The sequence below is a fragment of the Xenopus tropicalis genome, chromosome 10, assembly GCF_000004195.4.
Source record: "Xenopus tropicalis strain Nigerian chromosome 10, UCB_Xtro_10.0, whole genome shotgun sequence".
Taxonomy (NCBI): domain Eukaryota; kingdom Metazoa; phylum Chordata; class Amphibia; order Anura; family Pipidae; genus Xenopus; species Xenopus tropicalis.
The window spans coordinates 7,685,338-7,712,890 of NC_030686.2; the positions used below are offsets into that span (position 1 = coordinate 7,685,338).

The 27,553-nt window shown below is 45.2% G+C and overlaps 1 protein-coding gene across 2 annotated transcripts; it reads left to right on the forward strand.

Annotated features, from left to right (window-relative positions):
* The first annotated feature begins 15,371 nt into the window (after positions 1 to 15,371).
* Positions 15,372 to 27,095, forward strand: krt19 (keratin 19). 2 transcript variants are annotated; one of them, XM_012971580.3, is made up of 8 exons: positions 15,381 to 15,913; positions 18,794 to 18,876; positions 20,003 to 20,159; positions 20,366 to 20,527; positions 20,843 to 20,968; positions 22,099 to 22,319; positions 24,007 to 24,032; positions 26,827 to 27,095. In XM_012971580.3, the coding sequence occupies exons 1-8, from the start codon at positions 15,428 to 15,430 to the stop codon at positions 26,844 to 26,846; spliced, it is 1,281 nt and encodes a 426-aa protein (XP_012827034.1). In that variant the 5' UTR covers positions 15,381 to 15,427; the 3' UTR covers positions 26,847 to 27,095.
* The last annotated feature ends 458 nt before the right edge of the window (positions 27,096 to 27,553 follow it).

The window sequence follows — 27,553 nt, forward strand, 5'->3', positions numbered from 1 at the left end:
ACATTGTGATATTATTAATGATACAAAAACATTACGACAAATAATAGGCATTGTTTCTCTATTACAGGTATGGGATACCTTATGCGGAAACTCGTTATCCAGAAAGTTACGAATTACGGAAAGGCCATCTCCAATAGACTCCATTATAAGCAAATAATTCTAATTTTTAAAAATGATTTCCTTTTTCCCTGTAATAATAAAACAGTACCTGTACTTGATCCCAACTAAGATATAATTACCCCTTATTGGGGGCAGAACAGCCCTATTGGGTTTATTTAATGGTTAAATGATTCCCTTTTCTCTGTAATAATAAAACAGTACCTGTACTTGATCCCAACTAAGATATAATTACCCCTTATTGGGGGCAGAACAGCCCTATTGGGTTTATTTAATGGTTAAATGATTCCCTTTTCTCTGTAAAAATAAAACAGTACCTGTACTTGATCCCAACTAAGATATAATTACCCCTTATTGGGGCAGAACAGCCCTATTGGGTTTATTTCATGGTTAAATGATTCCCTTTTCTCTGTAATAATAAAACAGTACCTGTACTTGATCCCAACTAAGATATAATTACCCCTTATTGGGGCAGAACAGCCCTATTGGGTTTATTTCATGGTTAAATGATTCCCTTTTCTCTGTAATAATAAAACAGTACCTGTACTTGATCCCAACTAAGATATAATTACCCCTTATTGGGGGCAGAACAGCCCTATTGGGTTTATTTCATGGTTAAATGATTCCCTTTTCTCTGTAATAATAAAACAGTACCTGTACTTGATCCCAACTAAGATATAATTACCCCTTATTGGGGGCAGAACAGCCCTATTGGGTTTATTTCATGGTTAAATGATTCCCTTTTCTCTGTAATAATAAAACAGTACCTGTACTTGATCCCAACTAAGATATAATTACCCCTTATTGGGGGCAGAACAGCCCTATTGGGTTTATTTCATGGTTAAATGATTCCCTTTTCTCTGTAATAATAAAACAGTACCTGTACTTGATCCCAACTAAGATATAATTACCCCTTATTGGGGCAGAATAGCCCTATTGGGTTTATTTCATGGTTAAATGATTCCCTTTTCTCTGTAATAATAAAACAGTACCTGTACTTGATCCCAACTAAGATATAATTACCCCTTATTGGGGCAGAACAGCCCTATTGGGTTTATTTCATGGTTAAATGATTCCCTTTTCTCTGTAATAATAAAACAGTACCTGTACTTGATCCCAACTAAGATATAATTACCCCTTATTGGGGGCAGAACAGCCCTATTGGGTTTAAATGATGTGTAAATGATTTTTTAGCAGACTTAAGATATGGAGATCCAAATTATGGAAAGACCCCTTATCCGGAAAGCCCCAGGTCCTGAGCATTCTGGATAACAGGTCCTATACCTGCATAGGTATAGTCCATAGGAAGCCCATATTCCCTATACAACTACCCCTGCACCTGTGTTTATATACGGGGACAGGTACAGTCAGTGCCGATTCTGCCCTGATGCTGTCGCCCCTATTCCTCCACTCTCTGAACTTTATGGTCGGAGCGGGTCAAGGCGGGGCTGAAGGGAGCGCTATAGCGCTCTCTGCACTAGCAGAGCCAAATTTCTGTTTTAAAAATTTAAAATCAGCTTCTCAGAGGCTGATGTGCGGGTCAACTAAACCTTGATCCGCACCCAACCCTGACCCGCCCGCTCCCAGCCCGAACCCTACCTGACCCGCTAGTCCCCTCTATTTATTGACCCACACCATGCCCACTCATGATGTCACAAAAGGGGCGGGGCAGACAAGCGCCAGACGAGAGCCAGAACCTGGAAGCCGGCAGTGTAAGGCCCGCGGACAGAAACCCGCCAATGTTGTGGGTGAGTGTTCTCACCTTGCCTCATAGCCTGAGCGTAACTTACTAGAAAAGCAAGAGACCTTATAACTTAAGGCACTTGTAACTTATAAGAGAGATTTTGAGGACCCACAAGTGCCTTTTTCCAAGAGAGTCGCGCAGCCACACCCTACAAATAAAAGGAAAAGTTTAAGATGAAGTGCAATAAGTCCAACTAAGCGCAAATGTTGGTGGAAAGTGGCACTAAAGATTTGAAGAGCACCAAGTCATATCTCTGTTTATTCATCTTATATATCTATTTATTACATCCATTTAGTAATGACACTACAAGTGCTTAGGGCAATAGCTCTATTAAAGGGAAACTATACCCCCAGAATGAATACGTAACCAACAGATAGTTTATATCATTTTAAGGGGCCTATTAAAGAATCCTTCCAAACTGGAATATATATATCAGTAAATATTGCCCTTTTACATCCTTTCCCTTGAGCCGCCATTTTGTGCTGGGCTGTGTGCTCCCTCAGAGATCAGCTGACAGGAAGTGATGCAGCTCTAACTGTAACAGGAAGTAGTGTGGGAGTAACAGGCAGAACTCTTCCCATTCATTGGCTGATGGGGCCTAGCATGTATGTGTGCCTTGGCTTGTTTGTGTGCACTGTGAATCCTATGATCCCAGGGGGCGGCCCTTAGTACTTAAAATGGCAGTTTCCTATTTAGGATTACCCAATGGCACTTACTACTAAAAAAGTATATTTTTATGAAACCGGTTTATTTAGAAGAAACAGGGTTTTACATATGAACTGGTTTATGCAATATATTTATATAGAGACCTACATTGTTTGGGTATAGTTTTCCTTTAATCATGAAAGTACAAGTGACCCATATAGGACTAGTATAGGACCCGTTATCCAGAATGCTCGGGACCAAGGGTATTCCGGGTAAGGGGTCTTTCCGTAATTTGGATCTTCATACCTTAAGTCTACTAAAAAATCAATAAAACATGAATTAACCCCAATAGGATTGTTTTGCATCCAATAAGGATTATTTATATTTTAGTTGGGATCAATTACAAGGTGGAGTCTATGGGAGACGGGCTTTCTGGATAACGGGTTTCCGGATAAGGGATCCCATACCTGTACAATAGACCTTCATTCATTCTTTCCAGCAGAAGCCACCGACGCGTATTCATTTGCCACGTGGCTTATATGGGGGAATGTATATTCTTATTGTTATGGGAGGCCTTCAACTCAATCTTTATAGGGTAACTAGTGAATAATTCTACAGGCGGTTGCACAATCCCATTAAACAACGCACATAAAGTCTTATCAGATGAACTGTTTTACAGTGGCTTTTGCATTGTTTTATATACGGTTTATGGATTAACCTACCCTAATTAAGGGCTCGTAAAAAGTCATTACAAGGGACTTTATCACCTAAAATTCAATTCAGATACAGCTTAAAAATAGTTCCAGGGACTGAAAGACTTAGATTGAACTGGATTCATATGAAATTGGATGGTTAAAAGAAAAACTGATTGCCCTAGAGCAGTAACCCCGCCCATTGACACTTGGAACCAATAAACTTTGGGTGTAGGCAGGTTTTAGGGTTTAAAATGTGAACCAGTCATTCCCCTGCTGGAAAGTTCATGTAGGAGCCGCTGATATCATTCAGTAAATAGATCCCAATACAAACAGCCGATGTGACTCTATAATAACCAGTCATTCCCCTGCTGGAAAGTTCATGTAGGAGCCGTTCATATCATTCAGTAAATAGATCCCAATACAAACAGCTGATGTGACTCTATAATAACCAGTCATTCCCCTGCTGGAAAGTTCATGTAGGAGCCGCTCATATCATTCAGTAAATAGATCCCAATACAAACAGCTGATGTGACTCTATAATAACCAGTCATTCCCCTGCTGGAAAGTTCATGTAGGAGCCGCTCATATCATTCAGTAAATAGATCCCAATACAAACAGCTGATGTGACTCTATAATAACCAGTCATTCCCCTGCTAGAAAGTTCATGTAGGAGCCGCTCATATCATTCAGTAAATAGATCCCAATACAAACAGCTGATGTGACTCTATAATAACCAGTCATTCCCCTGCTGGAAAGTTCATGTAGGAGCCGCTCATATCATTCAGTAAATAGATCCCAATACAAACAGCTGATGTGACTCTATAATAACCAGTCATTCCCCTGCTGGAAAGTTCATGTAGGAGCCGCTCATATCATTCAGTAAATAGATCCCATTACAAACAGCTGATGTGACTCTATAATAACCAGTCATTCCCCTGCTGGAAAGTTCAAGTAGGAGCCGCTCATATCATTCAGTAAATAGATCCCAATACAAACAGCTGATGTGACTCTATAATAACCAGTCATTCCCCTGCTGGAAAGTTCATGTAGGAGCCGCTCATATCATTCAGTAAATAGATCCCATTACAAACAGCTGATGTGACTCTATAATAACCAGTCATTCCCCTGCTGGAAAGTTCATGTAGGAGCCGCTCATATCAGTCAGTAAATAGATCCCAATACAAACAGCTGATGTGACTCTATAATAACCAGTCATTCCCCTGCTGGAAAGTTCATGTAGGAGCCGCTCATATCATTCAGTAAATAGATCCCAATACAAACAGCTGATGTGACTCTATAATAACCAGTCATTCCCCTGCTGGAAAGTTCATGTAGGAGCCGCTCATATCAGTCAGTAAATAGATCCCAATACAAACAGCCGATGTGGGGAAAGGGGAGGATTAAACATGAGTTTGAATCTCTCAGCTGATGTTGCCGGGGAGTTAATAGGATGCTGTGCAGGATGTGCGCGGTGTAAGCCAAATGCTTGCCTCCGGTCTCTTCACTTACAGTCTGCTTGTCTGCTAATCTCTAAAATGCATGGTTTCAAAATGAAATCTATAGAGTGTACAGCTGTACAACCTGGCTGGTTACATAGTTACATAGGGTTGAAATAAGACCAGAGTCCATCAAGTTCAACCCTTCCATGTTGGGGAGCAACACAAGCATTGGCAATGGTGCCAATGAGAGCTATAATTGGCTATTTGGTAGCCCCTATGGGGACTGGCAGCCCATAGAAGGCTCTGATTGGCTTTACACTGGGTTTTATTCAACCAAAACTTGCCCCCAAGTGAGGAATTCAAAAATAATTCCCTGGTTTGGGGCCACGGGGAACAACACCCAAGGGGTTGGGGGGCAACATGTTACCCCCGAGGCACTGGTTGGGGGACACTGCTGTAGAGGGGATTATTGGAAAAAGATATTTGCTGTTCTTCCAGAGCTCCACAACATGGGCTGGTCTCTATATTAATCATTTGTGGTATTTGTAGCAGGAACGAGCCTTTTCTGATGCTCTTGACTTTCTCACATGGCGACGTATTATAACTTGGCAGTAGGATGTTAGGTGGGAAGGTTCCTCACACTTAACCTTGGAATGTAACAGAGACGAAACAAAAATGAACACACATTTACACACAAATATATATACACACAAGTGAATTAATAGCTTGTACTGCCCTATACTGTACCTCCTAGCCTAGGAAATATGGCCTCCAAATATGTTCCCATCCCAACTCTATAGTAGTTCCACCGATGTCTTCCATACTCGCTCTTCCCTGGAATCTACCCCAATCATTCAGTGCAGTGGGACAGCATCCCTTATACTGTGTTTGAGAAATGAATTATATTTCCCATGTTCTTCCCATGGAGCCTCGGGACAGAAAGGGAGTCACAGAAATTCACTTGAGGCCACATTTGGCCCCCACAGTTCCAGTTGGACAGTCCTGTTTAATATAAATGCTTCTGCTGACGGATTTGTTTAAGTTTCTGATCCAAGGCCAGTGATCCCCAACCAGTGGCTCAGGGGCAACATGTTGCCCCCCAACCCCTTGGATGTTGCTCCCAGTGGTCCCAAAGCAGGTGTTTATTTTTGAATTCCTGGCTTGTGCGTAAGTTTTGGCTGCATAAAAACCAGTTGTACTGCCAAACAGAGCCTCTTGTAGAGGCTACCAAATAGCCCATCACAGTCCTTATTTGCAGCCCCAGGAACTTTTTCCATGCTTGTGTTGCTCCCCAACTCTTTTTACATTTGGTAGTGGCTCCCAGTAAAAACGATCAGGGACCCCTGGCCAAGGGCTTTGTTTTCTTCACATGGGACAAGTTACCATAAAAGCTGTAGGAAGACAAACTTTTGTAATGGTAATCAAACAGGTTTCTTATGCAGAGAAGAGACAGGAACACAAAATGCCATAAAATAGCACAAAAATAACAGTAATAGCCCTACTTTAGGACTGTAGTCTTCCTGACTACCCCAGGGCCTCCACAGGGTTAGTACCTTGTTACTGCTCACCATCAGAGATCAACTCTCTTTATCACAGTCAGTCTGGGCCTCACAACTTAATTGCAAGTTGTATTTACTGACAACACCAAACATGACTTTTCTCCAGGCACAGTCTTCTCTCAGGCCCCTCGGTACTCTCTCTCCATCCCCAGCTCCACAGGCCCCTTGACTCTCTCTCCATCACCAGCTCCACAGGCCCCTTGGCTCTCTCTCCATCCCCAGCTCCACAGGCCCCTTGGCTCTCTCTCCATCCCCAGCTCCACAGGCCCCTTGGCTCTCTCTCCATCCCCAGCTCCACAGGCCCCTTGGCTCTCTCTCCATCCCCAGCTCCACAGGCCCCTCGGTACTCTCTCTCCATCCCCAGCTCCACAGGCCCCTTGGCTCTCTCTCCATCCCCAGCTCCACAGGCCCCTTGACTCTCTCTCCATCCCCAGCTCCACAGGCCCCTTGGCTCTCTCTCCATCCCCAGCTCCACAGGCCCCTTGGCTCTCTCTCCATCCCCAGCTCCACAGGCCCCTTGGCTCTCTCTCCATCCCCAGCTCCACAGGCCCCTTGACTCTCTCTCCATCCCCAGCTCCACAGGCCCCTTGGCTCTCTCTCCATCCCCAGCTCCACAGGCCCCTTGGCTCTCTCTCCATCCCCAGCTCCACAGGCCCCTTGGCTCTCTATCCATCCCCAGCTCCACAGGCCCCTTGGCTCTCTCTCCATCCCCAGCTCCACAGGCCCCTTGACTCTCTCTCCATCCCCAGCTCCACAGGCCCCTTGGCTCTCTCTCCATCCCCAGCTCCACAGGCCCCTTGGCTCTCTCTCCATCCCCAGCTCCACAGGCCCCTTGACTCTCTCTCCATCCCCAGCTCCACAGGCCCCTTGGCTCTCTCTCCATCCCCAGCTCCACAGGCCCCTTGGCTCTCTCCATCCCCAGCTCCACAGGCCCCTTGACTCCGTCTCCATCCCCAGCTCCACAGGCCCCTTGGCTCTCTCTCCATCCCCAGCTCCACAGGCCCCTTGGCTCTCTCTCCATCCCCAGCTCCACAGGCCCCTTGGCTCTCTCTCCATCCCCAGCTCCACAGGCCCCTTGGCTCTCTCTCCATCCCCAGCTCCACAGGCCCCTTGGCTCTCTCTCCATCCCCAGCTCCACAGGCCCCTTGACTCTCTCTCCATCCCCAGCTCCACAGGCCCCTTGGCTCTCTCTCTCCATCCCCAGCTCCACAGGCCCCTTGACTCTCTCTCCATCACCAGCTCCACAGGCCCCTTGGCTCTCTCTCCATCCCCAGCTCCACAGGCCCCTTGGCTCTCTCTCCATCCCCAGCTCCACAGGCCCCTTGACTCTCTCTCCATCCCCAGCTCCACAGGCCCCTTGGCTCTCTCTCCATCCCCAGCTCCACAGGCCCCTTGGCTCTCTCTCCATCCCCAGCTCCACAGGCCCCTTGACTCTCTCTCCATCCCCAGCTCCACAGGCCCCTTGGCTCTCTCTCCATCCCCAGCTCCACAGGCCCCTTGGCTCTCTCTCCATCCCCAGCTCCACAGGCCCCTTGGCTCTCTCTCCATCCCCAGCTCCACAGGCCCCTTGGCTCTCTCTCCATCCCCAGCTCCACAGGCCCCTTGGCTCTCTCTCCATCCCCAGCTCCACAGGCCCCTTGGCTCTCTCTCCATCCCCAGCTCCACAGGCCCCTTGGCTCTCTCTCCATCCCCAGCTCCACAGGGCCCCTTGGCTCTCTCTCCATCCCCAGCTCCACAGGCCCCTTGGCTCTCTCTCCATCCCCAGCTCCACAGGCCCCTTGACTCTCTCTCCATCCCCAGCTCCACAGGCCCCTTGGCTCTCTCCATCCCCAGCTCCACAGGCCCCTTGGCTCTCTCCATCCCCAGCTCCACAGGCCCCTTGGCTCTCTCCATCCCCAGCTCCACAGGCCCCTTGACTCTCTCTCCATCCCCAGCTCCACAGGCCCCTTGGCTCTCTCTCTCCATCCCCAGCTCCACAGGCCCCTTGACTCTCTCTCCATCACCAGCTCCACAGGCCCCTTGGCTCTCTCTCCATCCCCAGCTCCACAGGCCCCTTGGCTCTCTCTCCATCCCCAGCTCCACAGGCCCCTTGGCTCTCTCTCCATCCCCAGCTCCACAGGCCCCTTGGCTCTCTCTCCATCCCCAGCTCCACAGGCCCCTTGGCTCTCTCCATCCCCAGCTCCACAGGCCCCTTGGCTCTCCCTGTGACACACGGGGAGATTAGTTGCGCCGCGACAAATCTCCCTTGTCGTGGGCAACTAATCTCCTTGCAATGCAATCCCGCTGAGGCAAATTCGGCGACTTTGGCAAATCATGGCGCCCCATATGCCATCCCACCAGCGATTTACATTCTAGCCAGTGGGATGGCATTGCAGGGAGATTAGTCGCCTGCGACAAGGGAGATTTGTCGCGACGCAACTAATCTCCCCGTGGGTCACAGCCCTAAGATGGCAAGCCCTACTGTCTGGGAACCACTGATTCACACATTGGATCAGACGTGTCTGGGTAATTGCTAGCACTGTACCCTTTGTCCTGCCATTATCGGCTCATATGAGGCTGCCAACTGATGCCAGAGGGATACATTGCTTAGCAGACATTACAGGCACCTCAGCATTAGCTCTTGGAAGCCGCATTGAGTAGCCGGTTGTGTTGCCTAATAAGGCAGCAATGTGCTTTTCCCATTTCCCTAACTCGGTGCATGTGTACAGACTGCATTTGTTCCCGGGGGGATCGCTCTGTGCCGCCTTTAGCCTCAGTTTCAACAGACAGTTGGCTAATATGGGAAAGTATTTGCCTTGCGTTCTATTTAGTTATACCGGCCAACTGTACTCTGTGACCATCATTTCAACATCAGCTTTTATCTGGTTCTTATCCTGTGTAACTATACATTCCCTTTTTATTTGCCTAATGATAAGATATGTGTAATTATTCCCCCCTTTTGCATAAATGGGATGTGACCCTCAGTACACAGTCATTTTAATCCCCGGGGTGTTGGATTTATCTAAGGAACCTGTGGATTCCTGCCCTTGTCCCACGCAGGGAGAGTATTAGCTGTTATCTGCATAGATTGCATTGTTTTGCATTGGGGCATAATCATCAACTGCCCTGCTGGAAACAATGGAACTGCTGTATTTGTATACCGGCTGCTATTTATCGTGGCATATTCCTTAGAACTAAAGGTCCCTATACACCTTGAGATCCACTCGCTTAGCGATGTCACCAAGCAAGCGGATCTTCTCCTGATATCCCCACCTACGGGTGGGCGATAACGGGGGAATTTAGGCTGCCTATTTGACGGGTATAGGCAAAGTCGGTCTGGGGGCCGCGTCAACGAGCAGATCCGGTCCCCAATCCGACTAGATTTTTTAACCTGCCCAATCAAGATCTGGCCGATTTTAGGCCAGATATCGGTCGGGCAGGCCCGTCAGTAGCGCCCATACACGGGCCGATTAGCTGCCGAATCAGTCTAAGGGACCAATATCGGCAGCTACTATCGGCCCGTGTATGGGGACCTTAAGGCATATGGGTCTAATTCGGCTTTATAAATTGTGGAGTGCACAAACAGTTTGTTTAATAATAATCCATGCTCTTAAAAGGGAAACTCTGTCTTCTGAACCAAAATGTGTTAAAGAGCCCCACACAGCCCAGAAACCCCTAATATCCCTATCCCTGTAATCTGTTCCTTCAAACAGTAGGAATAAATCCCATTTTTATATGCTGAAATCCAGCTGCAAAACTGTTCTTCTCTTTCTGCATCATTTGTAATCCTGGCAGGGGAGGAGGGACTAAAACACTGATGTTACAGATTGTAACAACTTCTCCCCAGCTTACAGACAGCATGCAGGAACTACATAACCCACAATGCACTGCACTGGGATGTTCCTTTCCTTATTGACGTGTGCAGCAGGGAATTGTGGGATTGGGAGGAGGCAGGCTGAGGGACAGGCGCTACTGTTACAGTTTATTTGAGTCACAAAGTAGTCAGACAGATCAGCAGGGGGACAGGGGGCGGGGCTTAGGGAACAGGGGGCGGGGCTTAGGGAACTGTTCCAAACCAGATTATTACATTAAACATCATGAAAATTGCAAAGTTGCTTGGAATAATGTTTCCTTTTCAAAAAACTTATTTTGTGTTTGGTGGAGTTCCCCTTTAATAAGCACAGCGAACATACTTAGAAGACTGCATCAACTACCCTCCCATATAGATTGTAAGCTCTAGGGGGCAGGGACCTCCATCCTCTTGTGTCTTTGACTCTTAACTTATTGCAACTGTATCTTGTATTTATTGTTATACTTTGTATTTATCTGTTATTATCTTAATAACCCCCTGTTTGTATTAATGTATTCTACTGTACAGCGCTGGGTACATAAGTAGCGCTTTATAAATAAAGATATATATATATCAAGCATTAGCCAAGACTGTCCTTTTATCTCCAACTGAGAGTAAAAGAATGTTTTCACAGGATTTTCTATGGAATGTTTACCCTGATTTTATCTCAGACATTCTCAAACACTGAGCGGCTGGAAGACAAAATCACAGATGAACCATAACAGACAATGGAATCCGCACAGTGGGGGGGTTGTGTACCAATCAACTGCTGGTAGGCAGCAATTGTCCCCAAGTTTGTCTTTAAAGTGACATTACCATTCAATAGGAGCTGCCACATTCCTATTGAAACAAGATCATCTTCATTTTTTGACTTATTTGATTTTTTTTATTTGTAATAATATGATAGTGCCAAGGGCTCGGCAGTTATACTGTGTATCAGTGTGCAAGTGCTTTTGAGTAGCCTTATCCGGAAGTATCCAAGTTCTAAGCATTCCGGATAATAGATCTTTTTCCTGTATACACAGCTGTCTGCATCTGAGAGTTTTAATTCTAAATAAAAACAGATCCACTGTGATCCTAATGACCAGGGCAGCCCCCTCTCTAGCTCCCCCACCCCCATCCTCTTTTATCCTGGCTGTTTCCCCCTGGTATGTGCAGTAAGGAGAGGAGTCCCATCCATCATAACGTTCACCTATTGATAAATACACTTTTAAAGGTCCTATCGGACCTTTAAAAGTGTATTTATCAATGGGTGAACGTTATGCTGGATGAAAATGGATGAAAAGGTAGCAGAGCTATTATTAACCAAATACAAATATAATATGATCAATAACTGCTACTCCTGAAATAAGATCTGGCCCAACCTACTTACCGTACCTTCCACCAACTTCTCAGGCCTCCCATGACCTCATCTGCAATGGAATTTCCCCCTACTCACCCGCCTGTTGGATCCCACACCCAGGCCCCCTCCACTTACTGCAAGCACCCAATCATAACCCCACCATCAATCCCATCTAAGCCCAGTCTTATCTTTTAAACATCTCAAACCCAACAGAGAGAACTGGGATAGTTTATGGCTTCCTGCTGGAGCATTATGGGTCACAAAGAAAGGACAATATGACATTAGCTAGGTCTTAAGGTGGCCATACATGTGAAGATCCACTTGCCTGGCGTGGTTGCCAAGCGAGCGGATCTTCTCCTGATATCCCCCACCTACAGGTGGGCGATATCGGGTGAATTCAGTCTAATTCAGTTGTTTGGCCCTGGGGCCAAACAATCGAATTAGAACACCGGTAATAGGCGAAACCGGTTCGGAGGCTGTATCAACGAGCCGATGAGGTCCCCGATCCGACTAAATTTTTTAACCTGCCCGATCGATATCTGGCCAATTTCAGGCCAGATGTCGGTCGGGCAGGCCTTTCCCAAATCTGTCTAAAGGTGGCCATACACGAGCAGATCCGCTCGCTTGGCGATGTCGCCAAGCGAGCGGATCTTCCCCCGATATCCCCACCTACGGGTGGGTGATATCGGGACCATTTAGGTAAAAAAAATAATAATCCGATCGTTTGGCCCTGGGGCCAGACGATCGGATTATGTGGGAGGCAATGGGGCAGTCGGATCGGGGACCGCATCAACGAGCCGATGCGGTCCCCGATCCGACCAGATTTTCTAACCTGGCCGATCGAGATCTGGCCAATTTCAGGCCAGATATCGGTCGGCCAGGCCGATCTGCTCTCCCCATACACGGGCCGATTAGCTGCCGAATCGGTCCAAGGGACCGATATCGGCAGCTATAGTCGGCCCGTGTATGGCCACCTTTAGGGACCGATATCGGCAGCTACAATGGGCCCGTGTATGGGGACCTTTAGATGGGCCTGAGGTGGTTGATGGGAAGTCTGGAAACACCAGTTGCAACTATACAATACTTAGTTGAGGCCAATGTTCTACGGAGGGAGTTTATCGCCCGTGATAGATCTCTTTTACTGTGAGCGAATAACAGCACCGAAATGCAACAATGGGAGTTGCCGGTGGAAAGGCCACACAGCTTTCCAAAGGTTTTCTTCTGCAGCCAACTTTGGAAAGCCGAAGTGACGCATAGGCCTTTCTACCGGTGACAGAGATCTATTGCGGGCGACTAACTTGCTCCGTGGGACATTAACCTGGCCATACATGCACCATATAAAGGTGAAGACACATGGAGCTACTAGTAGCAGCTACTTTTTCATGGCTACTAAACGCCAGAAAATCCCCTGCCATAGACAATACTGAGAATTGCCTCTGCTAAACACACGTAGAGACAATTATCAGTAAATGATCAGCATTGTCTATTTTAGTAGCCACGACAGGTAGCTGCTACTAGTAGCTCTGTGTGTCTTCACCCTAAACGTACAAAGATTTGGGCTCCGAATTATCGCCCCGATAATTTTCCTACCATGGTGATCGGTCGGTCAGACAGGTTAGGTGGGATAAGGATAAAATTATTGTATCTGTGTATCTGCCGATCCCCTTGGGGGCCCTACAATGGGAGTCACTTTCGTATGATTGGTGCCTGTAACTATTTCATGTTCAGAACATCCTCCCATTGGTTATTTTTAGGGCTTTATCCTACAATTTCAGGCTGAATGTGAGTCTTAGATCAGTCGGATAGTCGGAAGAAGACTAAAATCTGAACTTGTGTGGCCACCTTAAGTTCCCTATGTATAAGCTGAAGAGATGATCAGGGGGCTACACCGTGGGGCAGGTAGGATGAGGGGTTTGGGGGTCTGCACTGCTTTGCCCGACTAAATGCACAATATATACAAGTCTTGAGAAATCTTAAGGGAATAAGAATGAACAAAGCTGCATTTGGCTCCGAGTATGGAACCAAACAATCCAGTCATTTTCTTGTGTTGTGCAAACAGAAGGAAAGCACACAAAGGGTGTGTACTGCAGTGCAAATATATACCCAGCTATCAAAAAAAGACTCTAAATACAGTAATTACCCGAGGGGGGGGGGGAGGCTGCAGGGGGGGCATTCTGTGATTGAACCTGGGCACACCATTCTCCAGTACAGAAACCCCTATGAACACTTGGGGTTAAACTTAGAGAGCGGGGCATTCTCCTGTCACAGTTACTGAGAGCTGCCTTATAATCTTCTAGGGTAATTTGAGTGTGACTGAGATAAACAGCACGGTCATAAATCCTGCTTTAATGGCCACATTATCACTTACATGTAAAATGGCTTTGGCAGTCTGTAATTCTGCTTTGTAAGGGCTTTGCTGGTCGGCAACACTCAGGGTTTTATAACTCAATTACAATAATTATATACACAGAAATGCATTATTATTTGGGGGAAAAACACACTGGGCATTACTCATGCTCCAATATGTACCTTACGTCTACTGAAAATGATTGAAACATTAATTAAACCCAATAAGGGGGCCAAAAACAGTACCTGTACTTGATCCCAACTAAGATATAATTACCCCTTATTGGGGGCAGAACAGCCCTATTGGGTTTATTTCATGGTTAAATGATTCCCTTTTCTCTGTAATAATAAAACAGTACCTGTACTTGATCCCAACTAAGATATAATTACCCCTTATTGGGGCAGAACAGCCCTATTGGGTTTATTTCATGGTTAAATGATTCCCTTTTCTCTGTAATAATAAAACAGTACCTGTACTTGATCCCAACTAAGATATAATTACCCCTTATTGGGGCAGAACAGCCCTATTGGGTTTATTTCATGGTTAAATGATTCCCTTTTCTCTGTAATAATAAAACAGTACCTGTACTTGATCCCAACTAAGATATAATTACCCCTTATTGGGGCAGAACAGCCCTATTGGGTTTATTTCATGGTTAAATGATTCCCTTTTCTCTGTAATAATAAAACAGTACCTGTACTTGATCCCAACTAAGATATAATTACCCCTTATTGGGGCAGAACAGCCCTATTGGGTTTATTTCATGGTTAAATGATTCCCTTTTCTCTGTAATAATAAAACAGTACCTGTACTTGATCCCAACTAAGATATAATTACCCCTTATTGGGGGCAGAACAGCCCTATTGGGTTTATTTCATGGTTAAATGATTCCCTTTTCTCTGTAATAATAAAACAGTACCTGTAATTGATCCCAACTAAGATATAATTACCCCTTATTGGGGGCAGAACAGCCCTATTGGGTTTATTTTGTTCTTCCCCAAATCCCGAGTTTTCTGAGTAACAGGTTCCATACCTGTATTTAATTACAGGTATCCTTCCCTTTCTGGATAACGGGTTTCTGGATAATGGATCCCATACCTGTATATTATATACACTTTTATATACAATATATACAATATATTATATAAACACTTTTCAGGAAGGAGGGGGGGATATGATTCTTCACAATCAGCAACATGGGAGGAAAAGATGTTCCTTCCACCAGAAGCTGCAGAAAACTGGACGTTATACACATATATATATATATATTATTAACATGTAGATATTTAGAGCTATCCCCTTATATAAAGGCAATGGTTAAGGGTGTGGGCTCCGTCTCTCTCAGTACCCAACCACTCAGATATTCTTTCTTTGTCCCATCTCCCTCAGCCCTCCTCCCCATCGGCTCCACCTGGAGCTCCCTCCCTTGAATCAGCTCTTTTGTTTCAACTTTAGGGGAAAAAAAATGCAGCCTGTTTGCTTTGTGTCCAAGTCGAGTGATTTCAAGGGCAGTTACCAAAAAAAAAAAAAAAGAAAAAAAGTTCAGAGCAACGGGCCAATGAGAACTATCTGCTGTTGCTTGGCACCGGTTTGAGGAACCGGTACATTCCAAAGAGCTTTGTGCACCACCCAGTGAGCCAGCAATATAAAGAGGCTGGAGTAGAGGGAACAGTTACACTCCTGTGCATCTCCCAGCCTGCCACAGCTACCATGGCCTCTTACAGCGTTCGCCAGACAAGCTCCTCCAGCTCTTATAGAGGCTTGGGTGCCCCTATGGGAGCTGGCAGGATGTTCGCCAAAGCCCCAAGTGTCCATGGTGGGTATGGAGGCCAAGGTATCTCCGTGTCTTCTGCCAAGTTTGTTTCCTCTGGCATCGGTGGAGGCCTTGGCGGTGGCAGCTATGGTGGCGGGTTCAGCAGTGGATATGGTGCTGGTTCTGGATATGGTGCTGGTTCTGGATATGGTGCCGGGCTCAGCGTCAATGTATCCGGGGATGTCCTGCTGTCTGGCAATGAGAAGGAGACCATGCAGAATCTGAATGACCGTCTGGCAATGTACCTGGACAAGGTGCGCGCCCTGGAAGAAGCCAATTCAGGCTTGGAGCTGAAGATCCGGGAGTGGTATGAAAAACAGGGACCCAGCCCTTCCCGTGACTACAGCCATTACTTTGCTATCATCGAGGACCTCAGAGGCAAGGTGAGTGCCCACCTCTGGCAACTAGAAGGGTCACAGAACAATTCTGTTATGTTAGTTATGTATGTTTTATGTGTCAATAGAGGCAACTAGGGTCACTGGGCACTAAAGCAATGCAGGCAAAACCTCTAGAAGACAAGATTGTGGCTCTCCTGAACAGCAGAGGATGCTGGGAGCTGGGGTTTGGGACAGCACAGGATGCTGGGAGTTGGGGTTTAGGACAGCACAGGATGCTGGGAGTTGGGGTTTAGGACAGCACAGGATGCTGGGAGTTGGGGTTTAGGACAGCACAGGATGCTGGGAGCTGGGGTTTAGGACAGCACAGGATGCTGGGAGTTGGGGTTTAGGACAGCACAGGATGCTGGGAGCTGGGGTTTAGGACAGCACAGGATGCTGGGAGCTGGGGTTTAAGACAGCACAGGATGCTGGGAGCTGGGGTTTAGGACAGCACAGGATGCTGGGAGCTGGGGTTTAGGACAGCACAGGATGCTGGGAGCTGGGGTTTAGGACAGCACAGGATGCTGGGAGCGGGGGTTTAGGACAGCACAGGATGCTGGGAGCTGGGGTTTAGGACAGCACAGGATGCTGGGAGCTGGGGTTTAGGACAGCACAGGATGCTGGGAGTTGGGGTTTAGGACAGCACAGGATGCTGGGAGTTGGGGGTTAGGACAACACAGGATGCTGGGAGCTGGGGTTTAGGACAGCACAGGATGCTGGGAGTTGGGGTTTAGGACAGCACAGGATGCTGGGAGTTGGGGTTTAGGACAGCACAGGATGCTGGGAGTTGGGGTTTAGGACAGCACAGGATGCTGGGAGTTGGGGTTTAGGACAGCACAGGATGCTGGGAGTTGGGGTTTAGGACAGCACAGGATGCTGGGAGTTGGGGTTTAGGACAGCACAGGATGCTGGGAGTTGGGGTTTAGGACAGCACAGGATGCTGGGAGCTGGGGTTTGGGACAGCACAGGATGCTGGGAGTTGGGGGTTAGGACAGCACAGGATGCTGGGAGTTGGGGTTTAGGACAGCACAGGATGCTGGGAGTTGGGGTTTAGGACAGCACAGGATGCTGGGAGTTGGGGTTTAGGACAGCACAGGATGCTGGGAGTTGGGGTTTAGGACAGCACAGGATGCTGGGAGCTGGGGTTTAGGACAGCACAGGATGCTGGGAGCTGGGGTTTAGGACAGCACAGGATGCTGGGAGTTGGGGTTTAGGACAGCACAGGATGCTGGGAGCTGGGGTTTAGGACAGCACAGGATGCTGGGAGTTGGGGTTTAGGACAGCACAGGATGCTGGGAGCTGGGGTTTAGGACAGCACAGGATGCTGGGAGCTGGGGTTTAGGACAGCACAGGATGCTGGGAGCTGGGGTTTACCAACTGCTACTGAGCGGGTTTCCTATATCTGCTTTATCAACTAGTATTGCCGGTGCAGGATAGACAATCTGTCCTACTCTTAAGGTCCAGGGAATCCAGGCTAATTCGATCGTTTGGCCCTGGGGCTGTCTAGTTAGACATGAGGTTAAATGATGCCCTATATCTATAATGGGGAAAAATGGCTGCCACAGCATTAATGCCCACAAAAAGCCACCTTGCTCCCCTTATTTGCCCACATGCAGGTGCAGTTAGTGCCCAAGGAGCCACACATGGATGCCCATAGGCATCCACACACACACCACTGGCTAGAATGCTATTCCATAGGTGCTAGAATGCTATTCCATGGGTGCTAGAATGCTATTCCATAGGTGCTAGAATGCTATTCCATGGGTGCTAGAATGCTATTCCATGGGTGCTAGAATGCTATTCCATAGGTGCTAGAATGCTATTCCATGGGTGCTAGAATGCTATTCCATGGGTGCTAGAATGCTATTCCATAGGTGCTAGAATGCTATTCCATGGGTGCTAGAATGCTATTCCATGGGTGCTAGAATGCTATTCCATAGGTGCTAGAATGCTATTCCATGGGTGCTAGAATGCTATTCCATGGGTGCTAGAATGCTATTCCATAGGTGCTAGAATGCTATTCCATGGGTGCTAGAATGCTATTCCATGGGTGCTAGAATGCTATTCCATAGGTGCTAGAATGCTATTCCATGGGTGCTAGAATGCTATTCCATGGGTGCTAGAATGCTATTCCATAGGTGCTAGAATGCTATTGCATAAATGCTAGAATGCTATTGCATAGATGCTAGAATGCTATTCCATAGGTGCTAGAATGCTATTCCATAGGTGCTAGAATGCTATTCCATGGGTGCTAGAATGCTATTCCATAGGTGCTAGAATGCTATTCCATAGGTGCTAGAATGCTATTCCATGGGTGCTAGAATGCTATTCCATAGGTGCTAGAAGAAACACCTACAGCACAAGGGGCATCTGGAACCCCGTACTTACCACCTGCCTACAATAGTCGCTTGCCCAAAAACCGGCAATGCCTAACACGTTGTGCAGGGTTTGCTATAAATGCTCAATATTTTACCATTTTTTGATGTAAATAACCTAGTTGGCTTCCATGTTCCCCAGAAGCAGATCAATAAGCCCTGTTGCTGGAGCTACATAAGAAAGTAGGCGGTGCTTTGGGCAAAACAGAGGTGCATCTGGGTGTAAATGGGTGTGGCTGGGCAAATCATTTTATGGCCTCCAGTGTCTCTATTTTTAATCATGAAATGGTGAGAGGTACGAGGCTAGAAACTAGCATATGAAATTATAACAGTTCTAGATTGTTGGTAGAACTTCAAGAAGAAGACCTTGCTCGGTAGGATGTGGCACCAACAACCAATGTGTGAGCTTGTTATCATGTTTATCTGGGAATAATAAGGAATACACAGTAGGGTGTCAATCAAATAGTCTCCAATGCTTCAATGCTAAGCTGTGTAACTGTTTGCCTCGTAGATCCTTGACGCCACCGTCGACAATTCCAAGATCGTCCTGCAAATTGATAATGCCAGGCTGGCTGCGGATGACTTCAGAACCAAGTGAGTTAAATAAAAAATATGCGGCCTTTTCATGATGTTTAATGTAATAATCTGGTTTGGAACAGTTCCCTAAGCCCCGCCCCCTGTTCCCTAAGCCCCACCCCCTGTTCCCCTGCTGATCTGGCTGACTACTTTGTCACTCAAATAAACTGTAACAGTAGCGCCTGTTCCTCAGCCTGCCTTCACCCTGCCTTCACCCTGCCTCCTCCCAATCCCACAATTCCCTGTTGCACACGTGATGTCAATAAGGAAAGAACATCCCAGTGCAATGCATTGTGGGTTATGTAGATCCTGCATGCTGTCTGTAAGCTGTGGAGAAGTTGTTACAATCTATAACATCAGTGTTTTAGTCCCTCCTCCCTTGCCATGATTTCAAATGATGCAGAAAGAAAAGAACAGTTTTGCAGCTGGATTTCAGCATATAAAAATGGTATTTATTCCTACTGTTGGAAGGAACAGATTACAGGGATAGGGATATTAGGGGTTTCTGTGCTGTGTGGGGCTCTTTAACACATTTTGGCTAGGAAGCCGGAGTTCCCCTTTAAGATAAATAAAGCAACATATCTACTATTAAGCCGTGCAGGCCAACAGGCCTCCTTCTGTCTGATATGAAAGTACAGCAATCTTACCCTTTGGACTGTGCATCTCTCTGATAAACTGTGATACTGTGAATGTCGGAGTTGCTACGGATAAACAAATGAACAGTTGCAATTGAGTAAGGCCAGGGTGTACTAGTCATCAGGCCTCACACAAGAGCAAGTTTAATTACCAAAAGTAACTCTTCGTTTAGATCTTTCTATCTAGACCCGCTGGAAAATAATTCCTGCAGAACAATGTTGTTTGTAGATGAGATTTCACAAGTGCTTTTGTCAATTACACGGCGCTGGGTCATGTCCAAGTCCAACCTGAAAGCCCTAGTGGTTTCAGCTAAAAGAACAGAGTGCCCTCTGTTTCCTCTGTGACTAATGTGAGCCCAGGGCAGTGAAACAGCCAACAGATATGGTTTCATTTCCTGAAGACGGGAGGTACTAGTCACATTCTGTGGTTACTAAATGGGTAAAAAAACCATATCGCTCCGGAGTATTGCATAATCCTGAAACAATCTACTTTGTGCTGCTTTTCCAAGGTATGAGAACGAGTTGGCCCTCAGACAGAGTGTGGAATGCGATATCAATGGCCTGCGTAAAGTCTTGGATGAGCTGACATTGTGTAGAACTGACCTGGAACACCAGATTGAAAGCTTGAAGGAAGAGTTGGCCTACCTGAAGAAGAACCATGAAGAGGTAAGGGCGTAGTGCCGTAACTATAATGGGCAGCTACTAGAGGAATGGCCTAAATTAGCAATAGAAATGGCAAGTATTGTCCTTTCCTTGAGTTAGAGTTTCCTTGAGTTAGAAGTTCTAGACTCGGAAAAATAAACCCAATGAGTTTATCTGATCTAGAGATACAAATGACCTTAACGGGCCCGTTTACCCAAAACTCTATGCAGGAAATGAACGCAATGCGAGGACAAGTTGGCGGGCAAGTGAGCGTTGAAGTTGATGCGGCACCAACGGTGGATATGAACAAGAAACTGGCAGAAATGAGAGAACAGTATGAGCTCCTGGCAGAAAAGAACCGCAGAGACGCAGAGGCATGGTTCTTCTCACAGGTACCATTTTGGCTGAACATCTGTTATAAGTCGTTTTGTTATTGGATATTTATATAGATATTTAGAAATATAGACTAACAAACAATAAACGATTCAAGTGTATCCTGTGCCAAAGCACCATTTGGGCAAACCCATAACACCAAATAGAAATGGATTGACATCTCCTTCTGCTCAAAGGTTGTAAAGTTAAACTCCAGTCTATTGAATGGAACCCAATATATCACAAACCTGACCTTAGTATCTACAACTGTGCATTTTGAATGGCCGTGACACAAAAGCGAGATATTTGAAGTGAACTTTCCCTTTCTTTTTCAGTCTGAGGAGTTGAACAAAGTAGTTGCAACTCATACAGAACAGATTCAGACCAGCAAATCGGAGATCACAGACCTACGACGCACAATCCAGGGCCTGGAGATAGAACTGCAGTCACAGCTCAGCATGGTTTGTATATGATTTCTTGTCTTGTACTTTCATCTTCCAGTGCACTTTATCTGCCAGTGTATGCGGAACTGAAGATGTGAAGATGGGCAGCAGTTTCCGACTGTTGAACTGAATAAAGGAACAGTAAAGGTCCCCATACACGTTAAAATTTGCTCGCTTGGTGAGGTCGCCAAGTGAGCGGATCTTTACCCGATATCCCCACCTACGGGTGGGCGATATCGGGGGAAAATGTAGGCTAATTCGACCCTGGGGCCAAATGATCAAATTATATTGGCGGCAATGGTGAAGTCGGTTCAGGACTGAATCAACGAGCCGATGGGGTCCCCGATCCGACTAGATTTTTTAACGTGCCCGATCGATATCTGGCTGATTCCAGGCCAGATATCGGTCGGGTATGGCCGTCGTTTCTGCCCCACATGGGCTGATAAGCTGCCGAATTGGTCCAAGGGTCCGATATCGGCAGCTACAATCGGCCCGTGTATGGGGACCTTAACAATGACACCCATACTTTGTGTGGGCTCTTGTATGGTATCTGTCTATTTGGCCCATGGAAGGATCATTGAGATACCAACCAGAGGCTCGTGAGCAACATGTTGCTCCCGAACCCCTTGGATGTTGCTCTCAGTGCCCCCAAACCAGGGAGTTATTTTTGAATTCCTGACTTGGTGGCAAGATTTGGTTGAATAAAAACAAGATTTCCTACCAAATAAAGCCCCTGTAAGCTGATAGGGTGCATAGAGGCTGCCTAATAGCCAATCACAGCCCTTATTTGGTTCCTCCATGAACTTTTATGGTGCTTGTGTTGCTCTCCAAGTCTTTTTACATTTGACTGTGGCTCACGAGTAAGAAAGGTTGGGGACCCCGGCTGTACGGGGTCAGCTGGTGTATGGCTGCCTTTATGTAGGCTGAAATTCCAAGTCAGTAGCACCTCATAGACCAAAGGAAGACAAAAGGACAATGCATAAATGTAATGCTTAATCCACACCCTAGACAGTTAGAAAAAATAAAATATCAGATAATCCCTAGCAGTACATACATTAACTGTAACTTTCTAAACTGCTGAAGAGCCATTTGCAGTGTTGGTTTCTCATTGTATTGCATTGATGGAGATCCGCCATCTTTGATTGCAGAAAGCAGCCCTTGAAAACACACTTTCGGAAACAGAAGCCCGTTACGGAATGCAGCTAGCGCAGATACAGAACGTGATCGGCAGCATTGAAGCTCAGCTCGCAGACCTCCGGAGCGACATGGAGCGGCAGAACCACGAATACAAGTTGCTCATGGACATCAAGACCCGCCTGGAGAAAGAGATCAGCACCTACCGACAGCTGCTAGAAGGGCACGATGCACAGTGAGTGTTACGGAATCGGCTGCTAGGCTCTCAGTGTAAACTGAAAAAAGCAGGAACAGGGAAGTCCTATGGGATTTTGTGTAGGCCTAGGTGATAGATAGGTAACTGTATAAATGTATTAGTCAATGTAAGCCTTACCCATTAGGTATTGTATCTGAGTTATTATGAGGAAAGATTGTGTTATAGCAAGTCCTTCTTCATGGAGAGATTATATAGTGAATAAAGTACCCACTATTGTAAAATATAGGGACATTATAAGTCCCCGAGGAGTTCCTTATAATATATAGTGAATAAAGTGCCCCCTATTGTAACATATAGGGATATTATAAGCCCCCGAGGAGTTCCTTATAATATATAGTGAATAAAGTGCCCCCTATTGTAACATATAGGGATATTATAAGCCCCCGAGGAGTTCCTTATAATATATAGTGAATAAAGTAACCCCTATTGTAACATATAGGGATATTATAAGCCCCCGAGGGGTTCCTTATAATATATAGTGAATAAAGTGCCCCCTATTGTAACATATAGGGATATTATAAGCCCCCGAGGAGTTCCTTATAATATATAGTGAATAAAGTAACCCCTATTGTAACATATAGGGATATTATAAGCCCCCGAGGGGTTCCTTATAATATATAGTGAATAAAGTGCCCCCTATTGTAACATATAGGGATATTATAAGCCCCCGAGGAGTTCCTTATAATATATAGTGAATAAAGTGCCCCCTATTGTAACATATAGGGATATTATAAGTCCCCGAGGAGTTCCTTATAATATATAGTGAATAAAGTACCCCCTATTGTAACATATAGGGATATTATAAGTCACAGAGGAGTTCCTTATAATATATAGTGAATAAAGTGCCCCCTATTGTAACATATAGGGATATTATAAGTCACAGAGGAGTTCCTTATAATATATAGTGAATAAAGTGCCCCCTATTGTAACATATAGGGATATTATAAGTCCCCGAGGAGTTCCTTATAATATATAGTGAATAAAGTACCCCCTATTGTAACATATAGGGATATTATAAGCCCCCGAGGAGTTCCTTATAATATATAGTGAATAAAGTACCCCCTATTGTAACATATAGGGATATTATAAGCCCCCGAGGAGTTCCTTATAATATATAGTGAATAAAGTGCCCCCTATTGTAACATATAGGGATATTATAAGTCACAGAGGAGTTCCTTATCATATATAGTGAATAAAGTGCCCCCTATTGTAACATATAGGGATATTATAAGTCACAGAGGAGTTCCTTATCATATATAGTGAATAGAGTGCCCCCTATTGTAACATATAGGGATATTATAGGTCACAGAGGAGTTCCTTATAATATATAGTGAATAAAGTGCCCCCTATTGTAACATATAGGGATATTATAAGTCACAGAGGAGTTCCTTATCATATATAGTGAATAAAGTGCCCCCTATTGTAACATATAGGGATATTATAAGTCACAGAGGAGTTCCTTATAATATATAGTGAATAAAGTGCCCCCTATTGTAACATATAGGGATATTATAAGTCCCCGAGGAGTTCCTTATAATATATAGTGAATAAAGTGCCCCCTATTGTAGCCCTTAGAGCTCTATACACCCAGAAGGAAAAATCTAGATAGGGAGTATATGAATTTTGCTAAAATTATGTCATTTGCTGTAATTTCTTTGTCCCTCAGAATTGGTGGAGGAAAGCATAAGGATGGTAAGAGCATATTGTCTCATTCTCCTCTCTCAGCTGGCATCATTCCTGTTCATATAACAGCCGATGTTATACTCGGGTCCAGTTGCTTTCTGCTGGTGTGTGCATGGAAATGTATGCTAGTGCAAGAGGAGCACTTTCTGGCCCACAGCACACTGCAAATTCTAGATATCTGCCTGGGGTATGATAGGCCGCTAGGATGGACTACGGTTTTATAGGAATGATAGTTTCCATTGGTTGTGCCTTAAACATTTAGGAATGTCTACAGTGAACCTTCTCCTAATGAGAACTGCCATATGGTCTGTGTGTTCAACTTATTCATATTTAATTATATATATATAATTTTGATAACACTTAAATATCTATGGGGATGAGCAGAATATGGTACAGGTATGGGACCTGTTATCCAGAATGTACTGTTTTATTATTACAGAGAAAAGGGAATCATTTAACCATGAAATAAACCCAATAGGGCTGTTCTGCCCCCAATAAGGGGTAATTATATCTTAGTTGGGATCAAGTACAGGTACTGTTTTATTATTACAGAGAAAAGGGAATCATTTAACCATGAAATAAACCCAATAGGACTGTTCTGCCCCAATGAGGGCTAATTATATCTTAGTTGGGATCAAGTACAGATCCTGTTTTATTATTACAGAGAAAAGGGAATCATTTAACCATGAAATAAACCCAATAGGGCTGTTCTGCCCCCAATAAGGGGTAATTATATCTTAGTTGGGATCAAGTACAGGTACTGTTTTATTATTACAGAGAAAAGGGAATCATTTAACCATGAAATAAACCCAATAGGGCTGTTCTGCCCCAATGAGGGCTAATTATATCTTAGTTGGGATCAAGTACAGGTACTGTTTTATTATTACAGAGAAAAGGGAATCATTTAACCATGAAATAAACCCAATAGGGCTGTTCTGCCCCAATAAGGGGTAATTATATCTTAGTTGGGATCAAGTACAGGTACTGTTTTATTATTACAGAGAAAAGGGAATCATTTAACCATGAAATAAACCCAATAGGGCTGTTCTGCCCCAATAAGGGGTAATTATATCTTAGTTGGGATCAAGTACAGGTACTGTTTTATTTTTACAGAGAAAAGGGAAATCAATTAAAAAAAATTGAATTATTTGATTAAAATGGAGAGACGGCCTTCCCCTAATTGGGAACTTTCTGGATAACGGATTCCATACCTGCATTAATAGATGTAAAGCATGAATATGAATAAACAGGAATAAACACATATTTATAAATGATAGGCCTCGTTTTAGTTTTCAGGTACAAATGAATCGACATGGTTTATTTAGAAACTTGCAGTGAAATCAAAACGTAAATCAAAGAGAACTTTCTGTAAATTTGCGGGATGATCCTCTCTGAACCAATCACATTGATTTCTTCTTCTAAGGCAGAGCATATAGCAAAAGTACAAGCTGTTTTCCGGTGAAAGTATACATTTTAATACTCTTTTATCCATGTGAAAGTAGACTTTAAGATTCATAAGTGACTATCTATATTGAAGAACGAATGTACAGCATCCAAATAAAAAGGGCATAGTGGTAGCATCATAGATTCTATGCTTCTGGCAGGTCCCCTCTAGGGTCAGTCCACCCCTGTAGGTCAGGAATTTCCAACCTTTTTTTACTTGGGAAGCTCTGCTTGGAGCAAAACTGGGTCTCTGAGCTTCCAAAACTTGCCTCCAAGCCAGAAATATAAATATGGGCATCAACCTTGAAGCCACTGGGAGCAACATCAAAGGGTGAGCAAGATGTTCCTCTTGAGCTACTGATTGGAGATCACTGATGAAGGTTTATACTCTTTCAGTCTTTGATTTATAGAGCAGCACAGAACCATACAAATGAATACAACTTGATCCCACTTCATTGGTTCTCCAAATAAGTTATAGTCCACCCCTGTAGGTCAGGGATCTCCAACCTTTTTTAACTTGGGAAGCTCTGCTTGGAGCAAAACTGGGTCTCTGAGCTTCCAAAACTTGCCTCCGAGCCAGAAATATAAATATGGGCATCAACTTTGAAGCCACTGGGAGCAACATCAAAGGGTGAGCAAGATGTTCCTCTTGAGCTACTGATTGGAGATCACTGATGAAGGTTTATACTCTTTCAGTCTTTGATTTACAATTGAATACAACTTGATCCCACTTCATTGAGTCACCATTACCGTTGTTATAATTCGATATAATTAGCCTAAATTCGCCCGATATCTCCCACCCGTAGGTGGGGATATCGGGAGAAGATCTGCTCGCTTGGCGACCTCACCAGGCGAGCGGATCTTAACGTGTATGGCCAGCTTAAGTGGGAGATATTAAGAGTTTTTCTACTTATTTCTTCTCGGAGCCAGTAGGAGGAAGGAGAGGCTTTGATTTCAGCATTTTCATTCTTTCCCACCAAACTCATTAGATACAATTTAACATTTCTTATAATGTATTAATAGATAAAGTCTTTACGTAATAAAAAAAAAGTCAATTTAAGTCATACAAATACTTTCACGACGGTGCAGCTTGTACTTCTGCTATAGAAATAACGGAATTAGCCATAGATATTGCATGCACAGATTCCAAATACGATTGTGGTTGATCCAAGCAAAACATGCTTTGCAGCTTGCCTAACGCCAACACCTCTGACCTCCGGTATCTCCCAGGGTTTTGGTTTCTCCAGTCATATTTTTCAACCAATGGCAAAGAAAAGTCCACGTCTGACATAATACTTGTCAATACACATCAACTCCATAATAGACTTTCATGAAACTCAACGCATTTCATTCTCTTTAGCTAAAACAGGAGGGAAGTGAGGCCACTGGTGGAGCTGAGACAGCCTGCAATCAAGCCCGTCTTCATTCATTGCATAGAAAACGCTTACGGAGAGTCCATCACACAGGGATCTGTTACGCTTTCCACTGCCAGTGCAAATACCCAGCACCACGAGGCCAGGAATCCCTAGGAAATGATGATGCTTTAGAAATTCGCTTGCAACTCACTTCTTTACATGCTTCAGCTGTCTCAATAAATACCAAATGTTTGGGCCGTGCATTTAAAAGTAACTTGTTTATTGTCATTCATTTAAAGAGGGTTCAGATGTTTAAAGGTGCCCATACACCATAAGATCTGCTCGTTTGGTGATGTCGCCAAGCGAGCGGATCTTCTTCCAATCTCCCCACCAACGGGTGGGCTATATTGGGGCCAAACGATCGCATTATAACGGCAGGTATAGGAAAAGTCGGTCCGGGGACCGCATCAATGAGCCGATGCGGTCCCCGATCCGACTAGATTTTCTAACCTGCCCGATCGAGATCTGGCTGATTTCAGGCCAGATATCAGTCGGGCAGGCCCGTCGGTAGTGCCCATACACGGGCCGATAAGCTGCCGAATCTGTCTAAAGGACTAATATCAGCAGCTAGAATCGGTTGGTTTCATCATAAACTTAAGGTGGCCATACAAGGGCTGATGCTAGCTGCCGATATGGGTCCCTTGGACAGATTCAACAGCTAATCAGCCCATG

What these genes read in the sequence shown, in the direction of transcription:
- krt19 (XM_012971580.3), top strand. Translation starts at nt 15,428, where the DNA reads ATGGCCTCTTACAGCGTTCGCCAGACAAGCTCCTCCAGCTCTTATAGA. An exon ending in AGGCATGGTTCTTCTCACAG is followed by an intron (nt 20,528 to 20,842) that starts GTACCATTTTGG and finishes TTTCTTTTTCAG; the next exon opens with TCTGAGGAGTTGAACAAAGT. An exon ending in TGCAGTCACAGCTCAGCATG is followed by an intron (nt 20,969 to 22,098) that starts GTTTGTATATGA and finishes CTTTGATTGCAG; the next exon opens with AAAGCAGCCCTTGAAAACAC.